The sequence below is a fragment of the Rhipicephalus sanguineus genome, chromosome 1 (genome assembly GCF_013339695.2).
Source record: "Rhipicephalus sanguineus isolate Rsan-2018 chromosome 1, BIME_Rsan_1.4, whole genome shotgun sequence".
NCBI classification, from domain to species: domain Eukaryota; kingdom Metazoa; phylum Arthropoda; class Arachnida; order Ixodida; family Ixodidae; genus Rhipicephalus; species Rhipicephalus sanguineus.
This window is the reverse complement of record NC_051176.1, coordinates 49,560,285-49,585,886: the sequence shown is the minus strand read 5'-3', so window position 1 is coordinate 49,585,886 and position 25,602 is coordinate 49,560,285. Positions and strand designations below refer to the sequence as shown.

The window sequence follows — 25,602 nt, the reverse complement described above, 5'->3', positions numbered from 1 at the left end:
AGGCATAACTAGCTGAAACGGTCCGGGCCGGCCGGGTACGGCCACATTTAAGAACACCGGGCCGGGCTCGGGCGGGCAGGAGCATGGCATTTCGGACCGGCCGGGCCCGGGCCGGAAAAATCAGCCCGTGCAGTGCTCTAATTTAGTATCCGAATGTCGGTTGTAAGCAGATCCATTGTTACGAGGTCATACTGTACATGAATCTCACCCCATTTCCCTCACAAGAAATGCACTGACTCATTCACAGCACATTCTCTATGCAGCAGGTGGCTGCAACATTCACAAGGCACTTTCAATATGTGCTGCCATGTCAATGTTAACCTAGCCAGGTAGCTTACTTTGGCAATGATCTTCCTTTCAATTGGCTCCAGCCTGAGTACTTCTTTGGGAGATACGCTGCCAGCTACAATCACACACAGATTCTCAGGACGGTAGAAGTGCTTGTGGTATGCTCTGACCTGCGCATCAGAAAAATAACATGCGGCACTTAGAGACACAATGCTAAGCACAATTTGTTCCTTTAAAGATGCGATCAGGCATCTCGCACTTTGATAGTACTATGCCCTACTGCCATCAATCCACCATATAACAATACAACTTAGAAAAACTTTCAGCGACTAAAAACAGTTTTTCAACACCAAAATGTTTTGTGAGAACTCTGCAATAGCTATTAAGTTACTTTATTAAGTTACTTTATTTAGTAGCATAGAGATCGCACCCTGAATTTTCATCAAAGTTTGACTTTTCTTCGCCCGCTATGATCCCACCCTGCAGTTATTCTGGAGCTGTACCGCAGAAGTTGTACCATGGGGTCGCACCACGAAACTCCACAAGTTCCATGGAGCAAGTGTGTGCCCCTGCCTTCAGCGATTCCAGCACCTCTATTCGCCAAGCACCATCACGTGATGAAGAGTGGGTTAAACCATGCTGCAGAGAGGCCAACACTTTGCAGGTTACGACACTCTCTCTGATATTCTGGTTGGCCAAGCGCAATTGACACCGGCTTTGTTGTTACTCTTTCTGCTGCTTTCTTCGATGCCACTGGTCGAGAGACGTGTGACCACAAGTGCAATCTGTGGTGAATTGCACAACCAATGTAGTACAATGCACCCACAGCTCTTTCATGTGAAGGGGTGCTGCACACCGAACTGTCACAACCGCACCAAAATGGTAAAGCATTCTTCACGGCGCCTCGAGCGAAATGTGCTATATGCCACCGACTCCAAAGGCTGCTGCATATGGGTCGTGACAAGCCAAGCCTTGTTGCAATATATGCAGCCTCAGTTGCATATATTGCGGTTGCATAGTGCGGTTGCATATATTGCAACATATATTGCAGTTGCAACAATATATGCAGCCATATATTGCAACGTGTGACCACAAGTGCAATCTGTGATGAATTGCAGAACCAATGTATACAATGCACCCACAGCTCTTTCAGTGTGAAGGGGTGCTGCACACCGAACTGTCACAACCGCACCAAAATGGTAAAGCATTCTTCACGGCGCCTCGAGCGAATGTGCTAGCCACCGACTCCAAAGGCTGCTGCATATGTCGGTGACAAGCCAAGCCTTGTTGCAATATATGCAGCCTCAGTCAGTGTGTATGTCAGCTGTGTGAGGCTCGTAACGCATCTAAATTTGTCTCACGTGTATAACGCAGCAATGTAGCTATACTGGAATCACTGGAATCAACAGTGATGCAATGGTGCAATGAAAACAATTCAAGAGTGCATGCTATTGCTTGTATCATTCACCTGAATTAAATTCTAGGCTTGTGCGAATGTTAGAGCACTTGGAATATTCGAACGAATATTACAGTATTCGAATTCGCTTCAATTCGAATTTAAATTATTGGAAATTTCAAAGTATTCGAAATGAACAAATAAGTGTATTAGTCCGCATGTAACCCACCTGTAAAGGTGGTTTCACTGCAGTGGAGGGGTGCTATGCCATGAATACACCTATTCAGGGGAAATCCACACTGCCGCGAAGCCCCACAATAAGGTTAAATGAACATATTACCTACACATCGATTCATCAGTTTTTAAGTTAAAAAGGTTGTTATACCGGCTTGTATGCTCTAAGTGTAGTAATTTTAAAGCTTAACATATTTTTACAGGTTATCACTTGCATTCTACCGAAGCCCAAATCCTGCTACTATTCAAAGTTGCTTCCACTTCCTTTGAACAAAAAAATGACATCTGCGCATCCCTTGTTTCAATTTTTAAAAAAATATTGTGCAGGTTAGTTGGGTCATGACAAATATGCTTATTTTCTTCATAATATGTGATACATACCATTCGAATTCGATTCGAAATATTCGCCCAAATCACTATTCACCTTGAACCTAAAACTTACTATCGCACAAGCCTATCAAATTCAGCTTTCACTTAAAACCAAGGAATGCTGGATGCAACAGGGCTGTTGGATTGCACATTCACGTCTTTCAGCTGCTGTCGCAGGCAATTATCACATACATGCATGCCTAATACGGGTGTCACACAGCCACTCATATCTGTCACTATTGAGCCTGACTCAGTTTAAAATTCCTGACTGTGATTTGATTCCTTCCACAGTTTCTGCAAAGGAGCCAAATGCAACCAGCAACTCCATCCCAATCTGGCTCGATCGCGACTGAAAGTGCAAAGATCGAAAGTGCTGAGAATTTTTGCAATGGTGTGCATGTTTGTCACACACAGTATTTGAAGTAATGCTTATAGACTAGGAACGCAAGTACACAATCGAGATTTGTAAACGTGAGCTGAGCAATTGAGTTTTACTTGCAAACAAAATAAAGGATTTTAAAAAGCACAAGAAAAAGCTACTCGCAATGCCGTGCGAGTGCAGCTCCTACATGGATGGAAAGTGGCTTTTCCGCATAGCTCTGGAACCCAAGATGGCCTGCGTACATTGGCGCAACTCTTGCTCCCCAAAGGAAGCCTATACAGTAAGTCAACCAGTAGCAATAGAGCAACACCACCTATGGGCACAGCAAACGGGGAGCAGCGCATGCTTTCAAACGGAAACATTCCCTTCTCCGGACGTATAGATAGCACATGCCCTTTTGCTTGCTCCTGCCACTGCCATTTTTTTTTATTTGTGGTTGCCCTTGGCTTTCCTTCTTTCCACTGCTCTTTCGCTTTCTTAAATACTGGATAGTGCAGATTCAACACAGGACAGAAAACAAACACTGACGCACAGGACAAGCGCTACTGGCAACTAATCTTTATTATGAAAACAGTGGTGGTCCAGCCAGTTTAGGATTTGTAGCAATTTTTGAAGCAGGAAAAAAGCTGTTTTGGAGCAGATTTGGAGCAGATTTGGAGAAGAAAGAACTTTGTTTACGAGCAGTTTTGGAGCTGAAAAATCCGGCAGATCCCACGCACTGTGGGAATCGATGTAATACGAAGCAGTCAGCAAGGAGCTGCATATGTTGCATTGTTTGTCTTTAATGAGAACTAACAGACAATTTTCATTAATATTGTGTCTAACAAAGATAAACGAGCCCTTGAAAAATCATCTCATTGTTTGTCTTTGAGGCATATGAAGGCATTCATGTCATGACATGCAGTTCACTATTGCATATATGTCATGCATGCATGCATGTACAGTCAGGCATATACAATGCTAACAAAACGAATATTTTGGTATATACAATGCTTGACCTGTCATTTTATGTTCGTCATGCACTCGTGTCATGCCATACCAATTTTAGTATATACTAGAGTAAAATACCACTAGAACGAACCTCAGTTAAACTATTCAGTTGTACGAATTTTTTTTTTAATCCCCCACGGAAGCGCCATTGAACACAATGCTAACTCCCTTCAGTTTAACGAAACTCGGTGCACAGCACACTTCAGATCTACAACATATTCCGTGACACCATCCAATGCCTCCAAGGTCATGATGACCACTTCACCAAGGACAACCGCTCTTTTCGTAGCACAGTTTTACTGTGGCCTCCGCCAACTGCACACCACCATAGCTAATCGCTGAGGCCATGACAGCCGCAGCGACAGCTGCAACCTTAGACATGCAACCGCGTGATGGTTATCGTGAGCGCCAAACTAAAACGCATGTCTCTGGACGAAATACTGGATATTTTGCGTAGAAGCACTGATGCGCTTCGAGATACTGAAGTCCTTTTCTGCCCAGCAGAGTTGTGCCGGAGAAGGTTCATGAGAGCTTTGACAGTCATGGCCACTGCCATCTTAAGCGCACGAGTGCAGCAAAAGATTACTGCATTCTTCACAAGATCAAGCATCAATTCACATGCAAATAAGCTGCACAATAAATAAATAGGTTGAAATTTCATTTGAACACCTGATTTTACCTTCAGCTTGTGGTAACAGGCTACAACATAGCTGTTTCAGTTTAGCGATGTCCCTTCAAGTTTGTTCAAGTGAAGTTTCACTGTATCCAGTTACCAAGACGACCGGTCGCGCACCAAGACAGTGTCATGTAAATCATGCCGTAAATGACATGCATGTCATGATTTTCATCTTAAGACCTGTCATTTATGTTCATCACGCAGTCATGTCACGCCATAGCAATTTTGGTGGTATATATTAAGTGAATAAAACAGCCGCGAGCGTACCATGCGCGTGGCATGTAAGTCATGCCGTACATGTCATGCATGTCAGAATTTGCATGTTAGGACCTGTCATTTATGCTCATCATACAGTCATGTCACGCCATATTAATTTTGGTACATATCCAGTGAAGCCAAGGGCGCACCTTGAGCGTGGCATGTAAATCATGCCGTGCATGGCATGCATGTCACAATTTTTATGTTACAACCTGTCATTTATGCAACACAGGAAACACAGATTCGCAGCAGATATATTTTGTGGGAAACAGCAAAATGCACTTCGCCCTGATGAGGCTGATGTCTGCTATTACCTGCTCTGCATCTCCTATATGGCTGTGAGCAGATGCTGCCCATTCGCCACATTGCAGCTATGAAAAGAGTCCTTAGTTATGCAAATCTTTTCAAAATGCCGCGCGCAGCATGAAACCCGCGTAATGTGCAGTGTGCGTGAAGTTTACCGGGAACTCAAGGCGGCTCAAGGCAGCTCAAGGCAGTGTGAAAGGGAGAGTGGAGAGTTGCACACTTACGTTACGGGTTTTTTTGCCACATGCAGTGGCAGTGCCCTTTTGCGGTGCCGTTGTTGCCTTTATGCAAAGCCATGTCAGTACAGTCACAGCAATCATCAAGTATGGAAGGTCAAGGGGAATACAGATTATAACCATCTTTCTAAGAACTTTTTCTTCGCTACACGGCACATCAGACATGTCATTGATACAGTCGCTCTCTTGCTAATGTGACAAATTTCCATGAGTTCGCTGGCAAGTGCATTCCCACTTCTGCCCAGAATTCGAAAACCAGTCAGCACTGGGTCACAGACACAGGTCCTACAATGTAGAGGCAAATGAAAAGATGAATTATCATAATCAGATTGCACATGTTCCCATGCTCGATTGTTGACGCATCGACCAGTTCGTCTGATATAAACCTTTCCACAAGTGAATAGGATTTCATGCACAACGCCTATGGCGCATGTCATGCTTTTTTCCACACGTCGGTTTCTTAGGTGGCCCTTGTCATGCTACGACACATGTCATGCTTTTTTTCCACATGTCAGTTTCTTAGGTGGCCCTGAAATGTGTGGGCATAGCCCAGCCAGTTTATGTGCTGCTGAAAAAACAAGAGGTCAATTGTACCTATTCACCCCCATTTAAAAAAAAAATTGTGCTACCCTTTGTACACATAGGGCACCACTTCTGGCCTTTTTGTTGTAAGAACTGGGTAAGGCTTCTTCTGGCCCTTCAGTTTCTGAAGGAGGGTTTTGGACACAGCAGTCAATTTCGAGTAGGGGAATTCAGCCACCTGTAAGCACTCAATCTGGCTATTATAAAACAATACTGAGCCAAGTGAACACAAGACTTTACCAGCACCGATTCAAGGCAATGTGATGTGATTGCTCATTATACTACTACATTACCATGAGCACAATCAAAGGGTAAAAGCTCTTTTTCAGCAAGCAGAGAGTACTTTCAGCAAATGTGCTGCCCCCTAAAGAGCATATTAATGTCTAAAAATTGCAAGGCGCCATTGTTAGGAAGTTCATGGGTGAAGGCTAAGCATTTTCCCATAACTTGGCTCAGGATAGTTTTAATGGCCAGATATAACAGCCAGACAAGGCTAACACATCGCAAGCGATCTTGATCAGCGAGAAAAAAGACGTCATCACCTGTTTGGGGATATCGCAGAGCTCCCTCACTGTGATCCCAAACTCGAAAGGAGCTATTCTGGCCTTGTGAAGGATAAAGTAATATTCCCGCAAAGGCAATTGTAACTTAGCTATAGGTGCATTTACCACAAATGAGTTTTTTTTTAGTAAGGGCACTGCTGCATCAAGTTTTAAACGGGTACTGACACAAAATTTCGCGGCCGAGATAGCCTGCGGGATCAATTCCCGTGAACATGCATATATCATCTGCAAAATATCAACAGCGAATATAGCTTGGAAGGTATTTTAAGTAGGCTTGTGCGAATAGTAAATTTTAGGTTCGAAGCAAATTCGAAGCAAATAGCGATTTTGGACGAATAATTTCGAATCGTATTCGAATAGTATATATCACATATTGTAAAGAAAAATGAGCATATTTGTCATGACCCAACCAACCTGCACAACGTTTTTTTTTAAATTGTAACAAGGCATGTGCAAATGTCATTCTTTTTGTTTCAAAGGAAGTGGAAGCAACTTTGAATAGTAGCAGGATTTGGCTTTCGGTAGAATGCAAATAATAACCTTTAAAATATGTTGCGTTTTAAAATTTACTATACTTGGAGCATATAAGCCGGTATAACAAGTTTTTAAACTTAAAAAATGATGAATCAATGTCAGCAGTGCGGATTTTTACTGGAAAGTTGTATTCGCGGTATAGCACCCCTCCACTGCAGTGAAACTACCTTTACAGGAGGTTACAAACGGACACTGCGGATTTTTCCTGGAAAGGTGTATTCACGGTATAGCACCCCTCCACTGCAGTGAAACCACCTTTACAGGGGGGTTATAAGCGGACTAATATACACCTATTCGTTCATTTCGAATACTTCAAAATTTTCAATAATTTAAATTCGAATCGAAGCGAATTCGAATACCGTATTATTCGTTCGAATATTCGAAGTGCTCGAATATTCGCACTTTTGAAGTATGCGTGAGCGACCGACACCCTCGCACTACTGACACCCTCAAAGGTGACCCTCGGTGAAACCCCCTACCTCCCTCACGTGACCACGCTGCAACAAGTTATGATGACGTCACAGCCGCCATGTTTTTTTGCCACGTTTGCTCCAGCAGCCTACTTCTCGGCGGCTGCTCGCGAACCGTGCGGAAGTGCGCCACAGTTCTGTGTGCTGACGTGATCAAGCACTGCACCCGCTAGGTGGTGATAGTTGCACCCGAAGGCTTGTCGTTTTTGAAACCTAAACTGACACTGGTCGGCGATGAGGAGCCTGTAATTAATTATCTGTCGTGCGCTGCAGCAAACAATGTGCCGTGTTATGACTAACAGGCCCCCAGCAACATATTGCAGCAAAAAAACGCGAGGCCAAAATTTTTGTGTCAGTACCCGTTTAAGCAACCGAGCAATATTTTTTAAAGCTGCTCGCAGTTACCAGCCACACCGCAATCCAGCCCTATAAAGTTATGCGGATGTTCTGTGATGAGGCTGGCTTGGAAGACCTTTGTTGAGCCAATGCAGAGGGGCGACCAAAACTGGTGGCGCCTTAATGATTCTTTCGGTTCTTAATTTGGCACGCGATGTCTCAAAACAAAACATGGCCATCATAAACAGAAGTGCCATAATTCAGGTTGTCACCTTGCTTTCGTGCAATTTTAGACCACAGTTTTGATTCTGTGACGTGCGATAGCTTTCAATGTTTGCACATTCATGAGACTGGGTGGAGAGCAAGTTGTTCAGTGCAGTGAACATGGTAGCATCGGCGTCACAGTGCTCTGGGCAACACCTGAAGTTTGGATGACAAGTCGCCGCAGCCAAATATGTGCGACAGCTTCGCTTCACCCATATGAACACAGTGCATTAGACCTGCATTTATTGTGGCTTTACGTACGACGTACGGACACTGTGAACAGGTCTTCGCCAGCACGGCTTCAAATCGTCATCACCGGATCTCAGGTTCAACAAAATGCTTTTTTTTTTTACGTCCTTGAAATTGCATTTTCTTTCGTACTGCCATTTTAACAGACACTTGCAGCACTTTCTGTGTAAAAATGAATTCTTTAGCGACTATAGTTTGCATAAAACATTTAATTTCAATTTAACAATGTTTTGCTATAACAAAATAAACTGCAGATTTCAAAGACTGTAATATCAAGGTTAACTGTATAATGCAATATTTTGTTGATTATGATCAATTCACACGATACAAAATTGTTTAATACCAAACGAATGAAGTTTAGGCAAACTCATGCACTACCAGTGATTTATTGAACACCCATGCTTGGAGCTCACATAGGCACTAGTGCCAGATTTCTTTCTAACCACTAATGTTGGAAACTCTCCGGGATAAAAAAAAAGAAGCACAGCGCACTTTTGCACAAGAGGCTTCTCCTGAATTCTTACTTTGTAAGCAACTACTTTTTTTCTTTTTCTGCAGCTTGTGGCAACAAACCCCTTCGCAATCCCCCTAAAATGGAGTGGTGCTTGCCTTTTGGTTGTCAGTGCTCTCCCGAAGATTGCGCATGAGGCCTCCAGTCTCATAGCGGTAGCCACAGGGAGCTGGATAGAGTGTACGCAACAGGTTCAGCATGCACAAGCTTTCGCCTGTGTTCTCACGTGCCTGCATCTCGCAGTAGACCACACCAGCATCCTCTCCTTCTCCATTCACATGATGGACCTCCGTGATGAAGGCTGCCTCCTGCAAATACAGCAAAGTGGAGGTAGGACGAGCCATGAATACATGTGGCACAAGAAATGAAAGCCACAAAGAAAGGTCTTGCTCCAAGAGTACCAAGGCCAGTGCATGTTGCCACCAGCTCAGCACCCAGCTGTGGCGGTGACGCTGGCTCTCCACACAGCAGAGCATGTGAGAGTGCATGAACCTCACCTTGGAGGCAATCAGTGGTAAGCGCAAAGGCTGGGCAAGAAGGCTGGTCACTTGATATGTGTTTTTACCCCGTACGCCTGCTTTTGGAGGTTGCACAATCACAGGTTCCAAAGAAGTAGTATGTCAGGTGTGGGTGGTCAGTCTGGTTCGTGTTGCCTCAGACCTCAAGCAGCGTCTCAAACACTTAAAAATTCTTCTGGCCACAAGTAAATTTACTAGTGGTATGAAAACATAAGAAACTTCAAATATTCTATTTGCATCATTTGGTGTTAGGTCAAAAGACACTTTCACAATTTTAAATATTTGAACAACAAAACTTTTAAAAATCTATTAGGAACATGTTTTTACTGTGTAGAAATGCCCTAAAAATCTGCTTTATCAGTCAAGGTGGCAAGAAAGTTCACAGAAAACCCAGATAAAACCCCGTAATACCTCAGCAATGGCACTAGGTCTCTCTGAAAAGCACATTTCTCAGTCTCATGGGTCGGCAAACTCACTCATGAGCTGACTTACTCATACTCACTCAGACACAGATCGGACCATGAGTCTGAGACTGAGTCAGTTCGGGTGAGTAATATTTGGTGAGTTTGAGTTCGAGTGAGTCCGGTTGAGGAAATATTAGTGAGCCTGAGTCCGAGTGAGTCCGGTTGAGGAAAATATTAGTGAGTCTGAGTGAGCCCCAAACGCAAAATACTATATTTCCTGAGTCAGTCTGAGTAAGCTCCACCTTTTATTGGCAACCTATGATTCTATCTACTCATCCTCAGCATTACTATCAGCCTTATATTGGCATACGATTATAGTCAAGTCTATTCACACATATCTCAATGCCCTAGCAATTATGCGCCACCTAAATATTTATTGATCAAAGGCACGAATTATGGAGGGGGCGCTACCATAACCGGCCCCCCCCCTCCCCACAAACTCTTTCACGGGAAGATCTTGATGAATATACTTTGTGTGAGTCGCGTATTTCATAAAAATGTCCTTACTGGATTGAAACCACTGATAACTCGTATTTGAAGGTACAAGATCAAAGGCGTATCATAGAGCACAGATTATGTCATATATTGGCGTTACGGAGCATCGACACCATGATCGAAAAAGTTAATTTTACACTAACGGACTCATGAGTCTACTCACTCAGGCCCACTCACACTCAAGTCAAACCGCAAGTCTGAGTCTGAGTGAATCTGCCTGGGTAATATGTTGGCGAGTTTTCGTCCGAGTGAGTCCAGTTGAGAAAAAGTTCAGCGAGTCTGAGTCCGAGTGAGTCCGGTAGAGCAAAATTTTGGTGAGCGAGTCCGAATGAGCCCTCAGAGCAAAATATATTTCTTGAGTGAGTCTGATTGGGCCGCAATATTTTTGCCGACCTATGCTCAGTCTTCAAGTATGCTGCTTTGACTAGCCTTTCTCCACAAAAATAATAACCGCACAAAAAGCAAATCAGTGAAGGTTTCCCGAAAATTTCTAATCAGTTACATGCGCCACATAGTTCATGCTCCCCTCCCCATCGGTCCATTGCTCTCTCTATGGGAGCGTTGTTTGCTTCTTGCGAGTTCCTGGCTGTCGAAATAGGTGCTATATATTTCCATGTTCACACTCATTCCACCATTGTCAATTGAAAATCTTAACTGCATCTCAGTTTGACAGCTGTAAGGAGAAGTCTTCTATGTTATACATGTACAATGATCTGCAGTATACTAGGCACTGATTTGCAGTAATGATCCTAAATTGAAATTTAATTTCCTACAGTCAATTAAACTTCATTTTCTCTAGTAAATGCTGCAATTTTAATTAAAATCGGTCCAGTGGTTGTCTTATAAACACATTCCTGCCTATACATGTATATTTAAAAGGAAGAATTATGGCGAAGTGGGCCATTAGCAACTATACTCGCAGTAGGCATTCTAGGATAGTCTGAAACGGCCAATGTTACATGCACAGACGGTCCTTTCCTAGCGGCACAATGTCCACTAAAAAGCGAAGCCAGGCTAGCGACTGAGAAGGTGATGCAAACAAGGACCAATTATGCTATGGCATTCTACTCTTGAAGGCAAAGCTGAAGCATCCTCCAAGTTTTTGTTGGTGCAGAGGTGCAGATTTGTAGGCTTCATTTTCTATTTTCTCAACCTAGATACTTCGGACAATTTTCCGCAGAAATTCATGATCCTAAATTGAAACTTAATTTCCTACAGCCAATGAAACTTCATCTTCTCTAGAAAATGCTAAAAATTTAATTAAGATCGGTCCAGTGGTTGTCTGAAACACATTCCTGCCTTTACATGTATACTTAAATAGAGAAACCTAAATTGGGTCGTAAGCTTCCTCTTGGAAAACTCTCGAATTTAGCATTCAACAGCATCACAAGCTGTGCCCATGAAAGGTTTGAGAGCAAGCATGGTGGAGCAAAGGACAAGGCAGTCGTTGAGAAAAGGCGGGACTTGGAACTAGATGTCAATAAAGGGGAGAACAAATGTTTAATGTGATTGACGCCTTGAGGAGCCAGTGAAACCAGTTTCAACCCTCATTACCTGTAATGTGCATATTCAACAGAATCCACTTGGCAGTCAGCATTGCTTACCGGATAGTGTTTTCACAAGTGGCGGCAACGCCAGCATAGGTCGGCAAACTCACTCATGAGTCGACTCACTCAGACTCATTCAGACTCAGATCGAGCCGTGAGTGTGAGTCTGGGTGAGTCCGAGTGAGCAATATTTTGGTGAGTTGGAGTCCGAGTGAGTCCGACTGAGAAAAATTTCAGTGAGGGTGAGTCCAAGTGAGTCCAGTTCAGGAAAATTTTGGTGAGTCTGAGTCCGAGTGAGCTCCAAGGGCAAAATATACTTCATGAGTGAGTCTGAGTGAGTTCTACATTTTTTGCCGACCTATGGGCAACGGTGTTGCACACAAGAGGACTGCTGTACAAGGAAGAAAATGAGCATAAAGTGCATACACAACTACTCAAAGCAGGCAATCAGATAACCCACGAAGCAGTTTTTCTTCTTCTGAAGACATGCAACATGATCAGGAAGAATGGCCCAGAGAAAAGAAAAACAAGCGACCAGAAAACACACACACACCTGTAGCTGTAAGGCCGACAAATGTGGCGCACCAGCAAGCAGGGCCGGCATGTTGCTTCAATAAATGTCCTGACCAAGACTGCTGCGACAGTTAGGCCTATTAAACCACCTTACAAACTGCAGAAGTACCTGCAGAAGTACCTGGTCAGAGGTACAGTGGCCCTGTTCTACTAACAGACAAACCAGTGCAGCAGAGTTGAACACACCCACCGTGAGTAACGGGTAGAGAATGTGGTCCAGGTAGATTGGCAACAGGTTGAGGAAGCCCCTGGAACCAGCAGTAGTCATGGTGTAACACGTGTGATCTGTATCTGTCCAGGCATTGGTGCCAGACGCCAGGCACCGGTTCGCCAGCTGGTCCAAGATTCCCTGCACCCACGCATGAATTACAGCCACAGTTTTTTCTGCTCCATGACGGAATACTGCACGCACAGCACATTTCAGCATCTTAAGCAACGAGCCTTCTTCGAAGTCTGCATTTTTTTGGAGTTACTGTTGACTCTATGCAATTTCTCCTATGTGCAATCATACTATATTTGGCTAAAGAATTACCAGACTTTGGCTTTATATGAAAAGGTAATTTACTAACTTGTCAATTGTAATGCAGGATTGTTGTGCTGTTTTTTTTACTCGCCACATTTTTCACTAAGAAAATAATTTAAAATACAATGGAAAATCGATTTGAAGATAACCTTGCATTCCACAGAGCTGACAGTTATGGAAGGGAGGGGGAGGGGTTTCCCTTGCCTTGCGCCCCCCGCCCCCTCTTTGTCTCAACAACTCTAATTACCGGTTGAATTTATTCTAGACATGTACGTTGCTGGAATGAACCTTGGATAAATAAACTTCATGTTTTGATCACAATAATAATTTAGTGCGCGTGCCACTGCCAATGAACAGCTACTTTGCCCTTCAAACCCCGACTCCTGGGAAAATCAAAAAGATACGCCTCTCTCCATAGTATTTTACACTACTTTTAGTATTAATTGACAATAAAGTTTTCTACTAGTACTGTGAATTGCCACTAACTTGCCCAAGTGTCAAATGTATTGCAAGTTTCATAGCAATCAGCTGTTGAACCTATAACCTCAAAATTTAGTAAGCAAACTTGTCCAACCAATTTCCGCCAACATCACCAATACCGGATCTTGCTCATCCACTAAATGGTGACTAAATGGTTGACTGAAGAGGTCAACCTCTGGGATTTTCTCAAGAGGCTTTGTACCTTGGTATTTTCATTGAGTTGGAGGAATAAAACATGCAAAATTTACTATTGTTGCAATGAGAACACAGCATGAAAACAGCAAAAAAGTGAAAAAGAAAGGAAATTTCATGCAGTTTTTCAAGACAGAGTTTGAGTCAGAGTTATTGCCACAGCCAATCCAAAGCTTTCCCACTATACTCCACCTACAGTGTCCACAACAAGTAACAATAATTTCCTGTAAAAAGGTGCCATCATGTGGTCATCAAGACAATGAGTTTGGAGAAAAGGTAGCCCTGCAATAGGTATGAAACATGGCACCTTCTCTGAAAAACTGATGCTTCAGTCAACAGCACCATGACAAGATTGACAAAATTAGGAATTACACTACATAAACTATGGACGAAAACGATACCTCAGGCCCATGTCAGTTATCCTGTCCTCGTATATGCCTTATCTTGTGTTATTCTTAATCTTGAATTCTGAACCAACTAGATCCACAGCATTTATTAAAAATGCATTGGTGCTCCGGTGTGAGAAACTCGCTTGAAGCACCTCACAATAATTGCAATTTTGTTGGCACAGAATAGTCAGATGTCAGTGTAATCATGAGCGAGCCTTACATGGAACCTGGGGCATAACAGTTGCTTTCACTGTCTACTACGCTGCTGAAATTTCCGCAGCTCTCCTCTGTTTTACATGTTACCTGAAAATTTTTTTAGGGAACTGAGACTTTTCACTACGAGAAACATTAGATGACACGTCTGAAAAATTTCCACTTTTTTCTAAATTAGAATTTAAAAAACCACAACTTCTGGCAACGTTAAGAAAACCAGTAAGAAAAGCCGTAAAGCTGCTGCAAATAAATGTGCGTCAACTCAATAGGTCATAACTTTAGTCATTGACACCTGACAAAGCAGCGATGGTTAGACTCGGCAGTCATGACATTGTGGCTGTGGCAAAAGTTCGCTGCTTGCTAGTATGAAAACAGGCGATGAACAGTTGCAGAAGTTTGCCAAAAACCTAATATGTCTGGCCCGGTATTGCAAGCAGCCTAGAGGCTGACTGTAGAAGTTGCACGTTCGCAAGCATGCCATTGACCAGCTGAGTTCATATGTAGGAAGAAAGCACAAAGCTGAACTTATGCAACACAACCTAAGCTGCCAACATTGTACAGTCAAGGCTGCACACACTTCGTAGCATGACAATGGTGGGTGGTGGCAAAATGACACCACGGCCCTTACAATCACGAAATTTCGAGCAGACAAAACCTCAATACTGTGCAAAACTCTGTAAGCTAATTATGTCTACTGTTTCCATTGTAAAAAAAAATTAACTTGCATTTTTGCACAGAAATACCTCAATAATAGCACTTCAAATATAAAGCAACTCTAGAGGTGAAACTATTTCCACATTTCGCGAGTACAAAATACTTTTCTGGCTGTTGTGTGCCAATGTTATGGGTTTTATGCCCTTCCCACAAGAAAGGAAAAACTGCAAACTGTGCTTGTGGCTGTGAAATAAACAATTCTGCAGATGATGCTGCAGTGATGACAAAGTGTTAACAAAACAGGGCAACAAGCTTGGTGAAGTATGCATGCAGAAGGCAACAATATGCGCACATGTGGCAAGCTATACCAGCTTATCTTAACACATAGAGCATGTCATGCTCTGTACACTCATTTTGTTTAGAAACAGCCCTCCCAGCCACTGTAGCAAACAATACATTCAGGTATATTTCAATGCAACAGCAGTGCCAATACCTTGTAAGGGTAGTCCTCGCTACCCATGAAAATAAGATGTTCTAACGTATGCGGAAGGCCATCATCATCTTGAGCTTCGGTTGCTGGATTAGAAAAAGAAAAAGAGACGTCATGGTATATTTGCAACATGTAAAAGATACTAGGCTCATCAAATTTTCTAACAGTCCACATCACAAGCAGTCTGGTTACAAGCCGTCCAATTTTTAAAAAATTTCCCATGGTATGGTAACAGCAAGAAAAACAAGCACCAGAGGCTAGCAGCATGTGGGCATATCCAAGTGAAAGTTCAACCACAGCCTGACTTTGTAGTTTTTATTTGATTTTGCGATGTGCTTGTGCTGTTTGTTCTTTTAATTCAGGCACTTTATTGATGAGGTATATTGGGTAGCCCATTTGAGGTGAAAATTTACCAAGCCTTATAGTGCCACTCGCTCTCAATGACCATGAACAAAGCCACTATTCTTTATTCAAAGCCATGCATGCAATCGGAACTAAATGTAAACATTTGAACAGATCTGTCTCGCTGGGCTAAATAATTCTAATAGCTGAAATGACTTAAGCCAGAGCTTTTGAAATAAACCTGACGTTTCGAGGCCTGTTCAGCCCCTTCCTCAGGGCGTGACTGTATAGGATGTGGGCACTGCGTCGCTTCTTATGCAAGGTGAGAAGATAGACGCGAAACCGTGCCCACAACCAATACAGTCAACCCCGAGGAAGGGACCGAACAGGCCTCGAAACATCAGGTTCATTTCAAAAGTTTTGCCTTGAGCCATTTCAGCTTCTAGAATAACAACTAAGCATGTGCTTCGTAGGTAAAAGGAAGTTTGTGGAGGGAAGGACTGTCAACAATTTTGTTTGGTAAAAAACTTAAAAGTGCCACTTAACGTGAATCAAAAGGTTATCAATTTGTTAATCTCCTCCACAATGCAATGTCACAAAGATATGACATAGAGAGACACTTGCTGAAATGCAGTTCCAGTCATAGGACAGGTCACACACTGCAGTAAAATATGCTCTGTAAGCAGTGGATAACTGCAGCCAGCAAATGAAGTGACCTTATCAGCAGAAAGATAGGCAGGCACAATGTCAACCAAGAGGCTCTACCCTTTTTAGCTCATGCATAAGTGCACCAGCGATGTCACCGCAACCTTGCTGTCAAACATAATTTACACTGCTGAGTGCAGGCATGGCCTTGCAGTTCTTTAACAGCACCCTGATACTGAAAACCAGCCAACATGTCTGTGGCTTATCATGAAAAATTTGTGAGCACGAGGTGTCGCTGGAGCCAACGTTTCGACAAAACGTTTCGACAAGTGGACTTGTCTTCCTCAAGGCTGCAACTGCCTACCTTAGCGCATGCATGTGCATGCTTCATACCGTCTCCTCCAACCCAAACAATAGAGGAGAAAAGGGCTTATCCTGTGTCATGGAGCAATGAAATCAGTGTAAACAAATAGATGAGCACAAATTTACCTTAAGCACAAGTGTTGGCTGAACTAACTTGGCGCAGCCCCTGTCAAGGCTAAATGGGTGGCCAGCTTAGAGAACATTAGGAGACAAGAATATGTGCACCTGGGCCCATAGGTCGGCAAAAAATGTGGAGCTCACTCAGACTCACTCATGAAGTATATTTTGCCCTTGGAGCTCACGCGGACTCAGTCTCACCAAAATTTTCCTGAACTGGACTCACTCGGACTCGCCCTCACTGAAATTTTTCTCAGTCGGACTCACTCGGACTCAAACGCACCAAAATATTGCACACTCGGACTCACCCAGACTCAGACTTGTGGCTCTCTCTAAGTCTGAGTGAGCCAACTCACGAGTCCATTGCGTATAATTGGCTTTTTGACCATGGTGTCAATGTTCTTTAACACCAAGATCTCGCATATTTGGTGCTCTTCTTGGCGCCTTTTGATCTCAAACCTTTAAATATGAGTTAACAGTGGTTGCAATCCAGTAAGGACATTTTTATTGAAAGTGGTGAGTCACACAAGATATTTTGTAGCGTTAGCTACACTTGCCTAGCCGGAGCCGATTTCGCGTGGATGGTCATGAGCCGTGCTACGCATGCGCGATGATCAGTGATGTCACACAGCTGGGTCACTGGAGCTGGCATCTCACGCGCTCTCCGACACCGCCGCGCGCGGCTTGCCGCTGCTGGTCTGCGCGTTCGGGAGGAGTGGCGTCGTAGGCGCGGCAGACACGCTGGCGCCGGCGCGCGCGCAGACTCCGCCACCGTCGTGCGCGGCTCGCCACTGCTGGTCTGCGCCGCATTCGAGAGGAGTGACGTCGTAGCCATAGACACAGTGGCGCCGGCGCGCGCGCAGCTATTCGCCTTCGCTGTGCAGTCACCGTCTGATACTGCGCTGGGGCCGCTTGATAGTGCCTCTGACTGGCGTTTGCAGGTGGGTAACGCCATGGAGAAGGAGAGCGCAAATGCTGCTCGACGGCGCAGAAGAGCCGAGAAGCTTATCTCATCAGATCCCGAAGTAGTTGCCTGGCAATTAGCGGTTCAGCGTACGAAGAATGAACAGAAGAAGGCTAATAATCCTAGACAATCTGGAAAGCTAAGAATATTCAGCTGCACCTTTGCTAACGCTACGTATATCCTGGCATAGCCGAGCTAAGCCACTGCAAATTTTTTATCAAGAACTTCCTGTGAAAGAATTTTCAGAGGCGAGGTCAACCTGCCGGCCCCCCCTTCCCATTTTACGTAACTCACACCTCTGATTATTAAATATTGAGCTGGCGTACGAACGCTAGTGCTTTGAAGTATGTGCGAGTCGGCGGGAGTATAAACGTGAGCAGACACAAGCCTGATAGTAATGCTGAAGTTGTGTAGATAGAACCACAGGTCGGCGAAGAAAAGTGGAGCTCACTCAGACTCACTCAAGAAATATATTTTGTGCTTAGGGCTCATTCGGACTCAGACTCATCAAAATTTCCCTCTACCGGACTCACTCGGACTTAGACTCCTAAAATTTTTCTCAACCGGACTCGCTCGGACTCAAAATCACCAAAATATTACTCACCCGGACTCACTCAGACTCACACTCACGGCTCGATCTGAGTCTGAATAAGTCTGAGTGAGTCGACTCATGAGTGAGTTTGCCGACCTACGCCTGGGCCTGACGTACTTAAATGGAGAAGAAACACAACTTAGCAGTTATCTTTATTTACCAGCAGTCTCGACTGGTGGTCCAGCCTTTATCAGCGTTTACAAGAGACCCCGATGAAGCCAGGACTACCAGTCGAAACTGCTGGTCGAAACTATTACAAAAGCGAATTATTAGACTAACTTGTAAGGTGCCCTGTTTGTCACATACAGCTGAACTGTTTGCCAAATTCCGTATCGTTACAGTTCCATCACTATACGAATATAGGATTTATCATTATTACAAACTATGCACAAAAAACCAAGACAATGCCTTGCGAAACTTAGCCAACCTTAAAACAAATGCAGTAGCATACAACACCCGTAACCCAGAGCAGTGGGAAGTGGCACAATGTCGCACAAACTATGGGAAGCAAATCATCCGCTACCAGCTACCATCACTGTTAAACCAGTTGCAGAAAACAAATGGCATCGATATTGAAAAGTTAACAATGAAAGTGCTCCGCGATATATGTATATAAATAAGCCAAAATATTGTTCATATTGTTAGACACCTTATTTGTATACATCCTTCAAGGTTCGCGATGGGTATATATGTTACCTTATTTCGTTGTTTTTTGTCATTTTTTTAATGCTGTTTTTTTCACCTAGAGCCAACACTATTTCACACTTGGTTTTTTTTTTCTTCGTTATATCCTGTTATACTAATGTTCTACAGTTTCCGCTAACATGTATCAATAACTCTTGTGTACCTTTGCAACCTGTTCCATGTTATTATTATTTATCCTGTTCACTGCCTCCTGCTGTCCTATCAAGGAGGGGCTGTCACCTCGTCGAGCTACTCACTGTAGTAGCTTTTAGTGACAGCTCCTATCTTTACTTTTTTCGAAAGGTGAATAAGCTTGATTTGGTAAAGATTACCGCTAAGTGTTGTTTCTTCTCTTTTATACACGTTTTCACTCGCTGAATGAAACAGGCCTTCGTTTTGTATAGCTCTCACATTTTTCTTATTATGTGTACATTACAAAAATGCGCAATAAAAATGGCAAAATGGCTACAGCAATACTAGGAGCAATACATGACAAGATTTTTTGGAAGGTGTGCGAATAACAAAAAATTTTGAATAAAGAATAGAATTTTCTAGTATTAGAGCCAATCCTTGAATTGAATATACAAAACTTTGGTCCTCAAATCAAGTAGCCACCATTAAAAATCTGATTATTTTTCAACACTTTTTTAATATCTTACACAGTTGATTGTACACGATCAAAAATGAAATAAAAGTACACACGTGATAACATCCATGTATGCTTCCATTTCATTTTTGAAGGCACTGTTTCATCTCCTTGGAACTGCCTTCAAGTTTAGTTGAAGACAGTGCCAAGGAGACGAACGACATTCAGGACTTTTCTTGGCACACACATCATAGCCAGCCTTGCAGCGAAAAGCGTGATCTTTCAATTTTATGGAAATAGAAACTAGTTTTCATTTCGTTCCCATTATAAATCAAATCTAAGCTTCTCAAGCACGTGCACACATCACAGTTTGTGCATTTTGCTGCAGCATTTACACTGAAACTTTTACTCATTGAATGTATCCCACCTGTACCAATGGAAGGTCATGAGGAAGGCAACTTGCGCATTGCACTGCCTAATGGGCACTCATGCAGGTATGTGCGCTTGCATTTCATCTGTTCTTCTGCATGCATGCTGTGCATTACAAGTGATATTGATGTGATGTGTTACAAGTTCATCATGTGCAGTCATGTGTTCACCGTGCACTGCTCACGTCCACTACACCTGACAAGGGTAGGCTTTTTGCAGTATTTTCTACTCCCTGCAACACAAGCATCAGCACCTAGATTTACTTGTTTTATTTGTCTTGCTGCGATTATTGACATCATGCATTTGTTTTCCAGTAAAATTAAAATAAAATTACTCGAATATACACAGGGATCCAGTCTGACCCAACAGAAACTTAATTTTGCTCTAGAACAAGACAAGACATCCCAGCTAGAACAAGATACGACATGCCAGTGAATATCTTGATGCAGAGTGCTTTCTCTGTATAGACTCTTGTTCCTCATTCTCATTATGGAATGCTCTGTACATGAAAGTGTACGAGTAGAATTGAAACGGCTAATGTCCCACTCAGATCCTGCATGCATATGATTCTGAGACATCCTACGGATGACGTCTTTTGTGTTACTTGGAAAGTTTCCCGGGTTAGCCGCAAACCCCCCCCATCCAAAGGATGCCCAAGAAATCCCATATGGGACATCCTTAGTACATCCCCTGGATGCCTTGTTTGTTAGGGAGGACATGCGCATCTAATTTGGTCGCGAAGGTCACACATATCAACTGGCCAATTAGCATGCTTTAATGAGCACTGAAATTACCAAATCTAATTACAATGTTGGGAATCCCAAGATGTGAATATTGTTTGACATTACTGGTGGCCTTCTCACCAGTGATGTAAAACAATTTTCACATCTTGGGATTTTTCTGAAACTACTACTAATATGAATGTCTGATTCACTATACAACCAATACTATATGATTCTTATGTGATTTGCATTTGATTTAGTTTCAATATTTACAATTTGCAGCCCTCCTCTCCCCTTTCTTGTATTAAGGAAAACACAAAAGATTATCCTGCAGCCTGAAATCGTCAGGTAAACTGGATACATAACTGCATTACTTGGGTGCATGGTTGTGATGGCGATTAATTATTCCTGAGCTCCATGTGTCGAAAGATTTGGTGAGTACGTGCTTGGCAGAGACTGGTGCGCTTGCATGCTAAGATGGGCATGACTCATTCTGTTGTCTCCTGTTCAGAGTTGACTCAGTATGGAGTCAACTTCAGGCTAGTTAGCGATGCCCCTCACTAGGCACAGCGCAGCAGTTGCAAGTGAAATGGCAAAAAATGCAGTGCTTGTGTCTTCCTGCTCATCCACTTATTTCTGTGCCCTTCACAGCATGTAATTTCTGTTTACTGCCATTCGTCATATACCCAAGAGTAAATTATGCAACTTCATTAAATGCTGTTTGTTGCTGATTATCGATATCACTGCAGAAACTAAACTTTAGTGCCTTGAGTACTGCACTAGAATGTGTTTTATCAACATATTATTTGCCCAAACCACGGCAGATTATGCGCAGCAATTATGCATAAGTTCATTAGATTATTTACAGTATATGCTGAACTGTTATTCCCACACCTCTCTCTCTCTCTCTCTCTCTCTTTTTTTTTTTTTTTGCTTTATACAACGCTTCGGCGTGCAACGCTTGATGTTGACTTAAAGTTAACCCAACCTAGTCGGTATTTCAGTGGCTTGCAGTTGGACTGCTAATAAAACGCATTAACAAAATAGCTGAAGAGATTTTTAAATACTTTCGACTGTTCACACGACTGCGGTCGCTTAGATGTTCAGGGTTCGAACTTTGCGTTCACGTTAGTAATTAAGCTCACACTGCAGGCAAAATAAAATTACGCGAATGGAATTACTTGTAAACATCAGACCACCGCGCACAGCTGTGTGGTGGGCGGTGGTCAACCGCCACATGCGCGTAGTCAGCGCAACTGTCGCAGACGCTGCATGAATACACAGTCGGGAGGCAACGGACTGGTGTGACACCGCACTTACCGATGCAAAGGTAGCCGCTAATGAGCGGCCCATCGAATTCGGACACACACACAGTCATGCCAGTTTTTGTCGACTTGTGCTTCGCCAGCGGCAGGTCACCGTCGGTGCGGACGACACATATTTCCTGAAAATTGCTCATAACGTCTTTTTGAGACGATCGCGCGGCCCAGCTTGTTAAAGGTGGGACCGCGGTGTTCGATTTTGTAGCCGCCGTGGCTGGAGAGAACGGCCGCGCTTGCGACCGACACGTGCGTGGATTTTACGAGAATGAAAAGACCGTGGCGGCACTGGCGGCACTGCTCAAAGATGAAGCCAACGAAGCGAGAGGGGGATGACAACGCGCGTCGGAAGAAAGCAGAGCAAGCCCATAAAAACTGAGGTCAAGAAAAATACACTACGACATGCTCCCACATTACGTAGATGATATGCGTAAGATGATACACTCGGGAAGGGAACCTACATGGAACCTATGGAACCACCAAGCTTACGTACCTACGGCGGCAAATTCAAAAGCAGGCACGGACCCCTGTCCGACTTGGAAGTTATGCGTGTCAGATTAGAAGGAAATTTCGGAGCGTATTGTTCCAACAACATATGTTGCTACCTCTACAGTGAGTTTGAACCCCTGCCCGACATATCTGGAGCCTCATAGTTAATTTGGACGGCAACATGCATAGAATTGAGAGAAAAATCGATCGGTGCCGTGGTGGGTGATAAGGGTAAGTTTTATTACAGAAAACAGTCCATAAACAAAGTCAGAGGCGTCAGTTGCAGAGAATAGGGGTGAAGGAACCCCTCCCCCAACTCTCTGGGCAGCATACCTTAGCAGCCATAATTAGCGGCTGCATTTTGTTCTGGACATGTAGTATATAAAAATATAACGTTGCGAAACAAATTTCCGCGTTCTTAATTACATACTTATTCTGTGTACTTCGATCTCGTCTCAGTGCATATATTCACAGTTACAGTCCGCATCAGGGGCGTAGCCAGGGGGGGGGGGGGTTCAACCCCCCCCGAATTTTTTCAATTTTGCTTGCGCATATATACACGCACACATACAAACGCACGCACGAACATATATAATGTATGGTTGAATCCCCCCCCCCCGAAAAAAATTTTTGGCTACGCCCCTGGTCCGCATTCCCAAAGCAGTAGCGTAGCCAGAAATTTTTTCGGGGGTGGGGGGGTTCACTTTCATACTTTATGTATGTTAATTCGTGCATGCAGCGTTTGTATGTGCGCGTATATATATATAACACGTGCAAAATTGAAAATTTTCGGGGAAGGGGGGTTGAAGCCCTCCCCACCTCCACCTCTGGCTACGCCAGCTAGTGTCTCAAAGGAAACTTATACCCACAATAATTACACACAGGCTCCAACGGATATTTTCTAGAGATGACCCATATGAAGTTTCATATACGCACGTACGTCCTATGGATGTCCGAGACTCAGGATTAGAGCACTGCACGGGCCGGATTTTACGGCCCGGGCCCGGCCCGGGCCCGCTTTATGAAGCCCGACCCCAGCCCGGACCCGTGGTTCCAAGCGCGGGCCCGGCCCGGGCCCGAGCGTACATGACCGAACCCAGCCCGAGCCCGGCCCCGGCCCGTGGTTCCAAGCCCGGGCCCGGCCCGGGCCCGAGCGTACTTGACCGTACCCAGCCCGGGCCCGGCCCGCGCCCGGGCGTTCGTTACTAAACTAATCCAGGCGCGCTTGTTCATGACCAGACCCGACCCGGGCCCGCTAGGGGATATTAGTTGTTGATGATGATTATTAATGATGCCGTGCGCTTTGTAGCGGGCGATCGGACGGAAAATCCGATGTGTACATGCATCGAAATGTTGCTTTGCCTGCGCGGGTGCGATTCCCGCGGCCACGGCGGCCGCAATTTGATGGAGGCGAAATGCAAGAACACCCGTCTATGTACTTATCTTTAGGTGCACACTACGGCGTGCCTCGTAATCATATCGTGGTTTTGGCACGTAATCCCAAGGAATATAAATGGAATGTACCGTATGTGTCAACCTAGAATAAAAGACCGAAATCTTTATTCCTCCCATGGGAACAACCGTGATCTGGCCGATTGTTAGTGCTGTTTATATATATATATATATATATATATATATATATATATATTATATATATATATATATATATTGTAAGGAAGACAGCGGCGTTCGGGCACGGGCGCGAGATCGGCTGGCGGAAAGAGGAGAACGACGAAGAACAGAACAGCCGGCCTAGCGAATAGGCGTTGTGTCTATTTCTCTCGTCATTACAATGGCGCAGTCGTCGAAAACGAAGTCTTAAGCCAGACATCACTTGTGCTCGTGCGTCATGGAACCTGCCTACCTGCCGCCGCAACAAGCGCCGGTTCCGGGACGGCGTCCATGCCTTCCCGTTACCTGTCAACCTGCCGGCGCTGAAAGCACCGTCTGGGGACGGCGTCCAGGCCTCCTCGGCGGCCTCGCTAGCCTTGCTACAGGTTCACGACCTCTTGGCGCACGCGCTGTGTTCTGGGAAAGTAGTTCACGCTTCCAAAGGCGTGGATGGAGTACCAAAGACTCTACCAACATCTGAGCCGCCAAGAGACGCCCGTTCACGCTCCCTTGGCCGTGGATCTCGCCGGCGTGAGTACTGCGACAGCCGCATACTCCACGGACGTGATTTCCTGCACATCAGGCGCCTCACCCGACAGAGTCGCGGAGGTCTTCCATGCCCTCACGCAACTGTCGAAGCAGCTCGACGTCTTGGCATCGACCAACTCCGTATTCTCATCCACCGCTCCATCATCGGCTGTTTCGGCAGTGCCGGAGTTCCGAGGCTTCCAGGATGACGCTGCCCTGTGGATTGAGGCCATCAATTCTTTCGGCTCTCGCCATGCCTGGCACGACAACCAAAAATGGCTGGTGGCTATAGACCGCCTTCGTGGTGGTGCCGAGGCATGGCATAAATATGAAGGCGTCAAGCAGCACTCCTGGCTGCAATGGAGTGCGAGGCTCATCGCTGTTTTCGGACGGATTTCCCATGAAAACTGTGACGATCTGGCACCACCACCACATGCACTACGTCGCGCCACCCAATACCGAACACAGCCGCTTCCAACAGTACAGGTTCGCGTCGACGGAATCGGTGAGCTTACTGCTGTTGTCCAAACGGGAGCTCCAAGTACTGCGCTGCATCGACGCCACGCCCCAGTCGCCCTCCCTGCAGCCTTGGTCCGAGGCACCCCTGCGCGGCCTCGGCGGGAACGCATTGCCAGTCGGTGCGCTGGATTTGAAGATACAAACCGAAGCCGGGAGCAAGTTCCTTGCCGCCGTTCCCGTCTTCGAGGACTTGCACGCTGACATGGTTTTGGGAGCTGACTACCTCTTGTCTGGTGAAGTTCAGCTCATTATAGATGGCGGCCGATTGGATTGGATTGGAACAAACTTTATTTTGGGCCTGCAGTTGGGCGCTCGCGCGCCCCGACGAGGGCCTACGTCGTCTTCGGGGTTGCCGTTACTCGGCGCGGGTCTCCGCTCGCCGTTGCCGGCTCGCTGGGTCCCTGCCTTTCGAGCGCCCCGAGGACCTGCTGGACGGCCCAGAGCTGTTGATCCAGGTCGTAGCTCTTCGCGGCTTCCTCGAGCCGCGACGGGATCGTTCTTGATCTCGCT

General features: G+C 44.8%; 1 protein-coding gene across 1 annotated transcript in view; it reads right to left on the bottom strand.

The window, feature by feature from the left end:
* The window catches only part of LOC119386361 (uncharacterized), a 55,421-nt gene extending 33,197 nt beyond the window's left edge, over positions 1 to 22,224 (bottom strand). The window contains exons 1-5 of the mRNA XM_037653713.2: positions 21,947 to 22,224; positions 15,186 to 15,268; positions 12,432 to 12,590; positions 8,743 to 8,952; positions 339 to 458 (exon numbers count right to left, since the gene is read on the bottom strand). Coding sequence (XP_037509641.2) covers positions 339 to 458; positions 8,743 to 8,952; positions 12,432 to 12,590; positions 15,186 to 15,268; positions 21,947 to 22,085 — 711 coding nt within the window. The 5' untranslated portion in view covers positions 22,086 to 22,224. The remainder of the gene's footprint in view (positions 1 to 338; positions 459 to 8,742; positions 8,953 to 12,431; positions 12,591 to 15,185; positions 15,269 to 21,946) is intronic.
* Between the last annotated feature and the right edge of the window lie 3,378 nt (positions 22,225 to 25,602).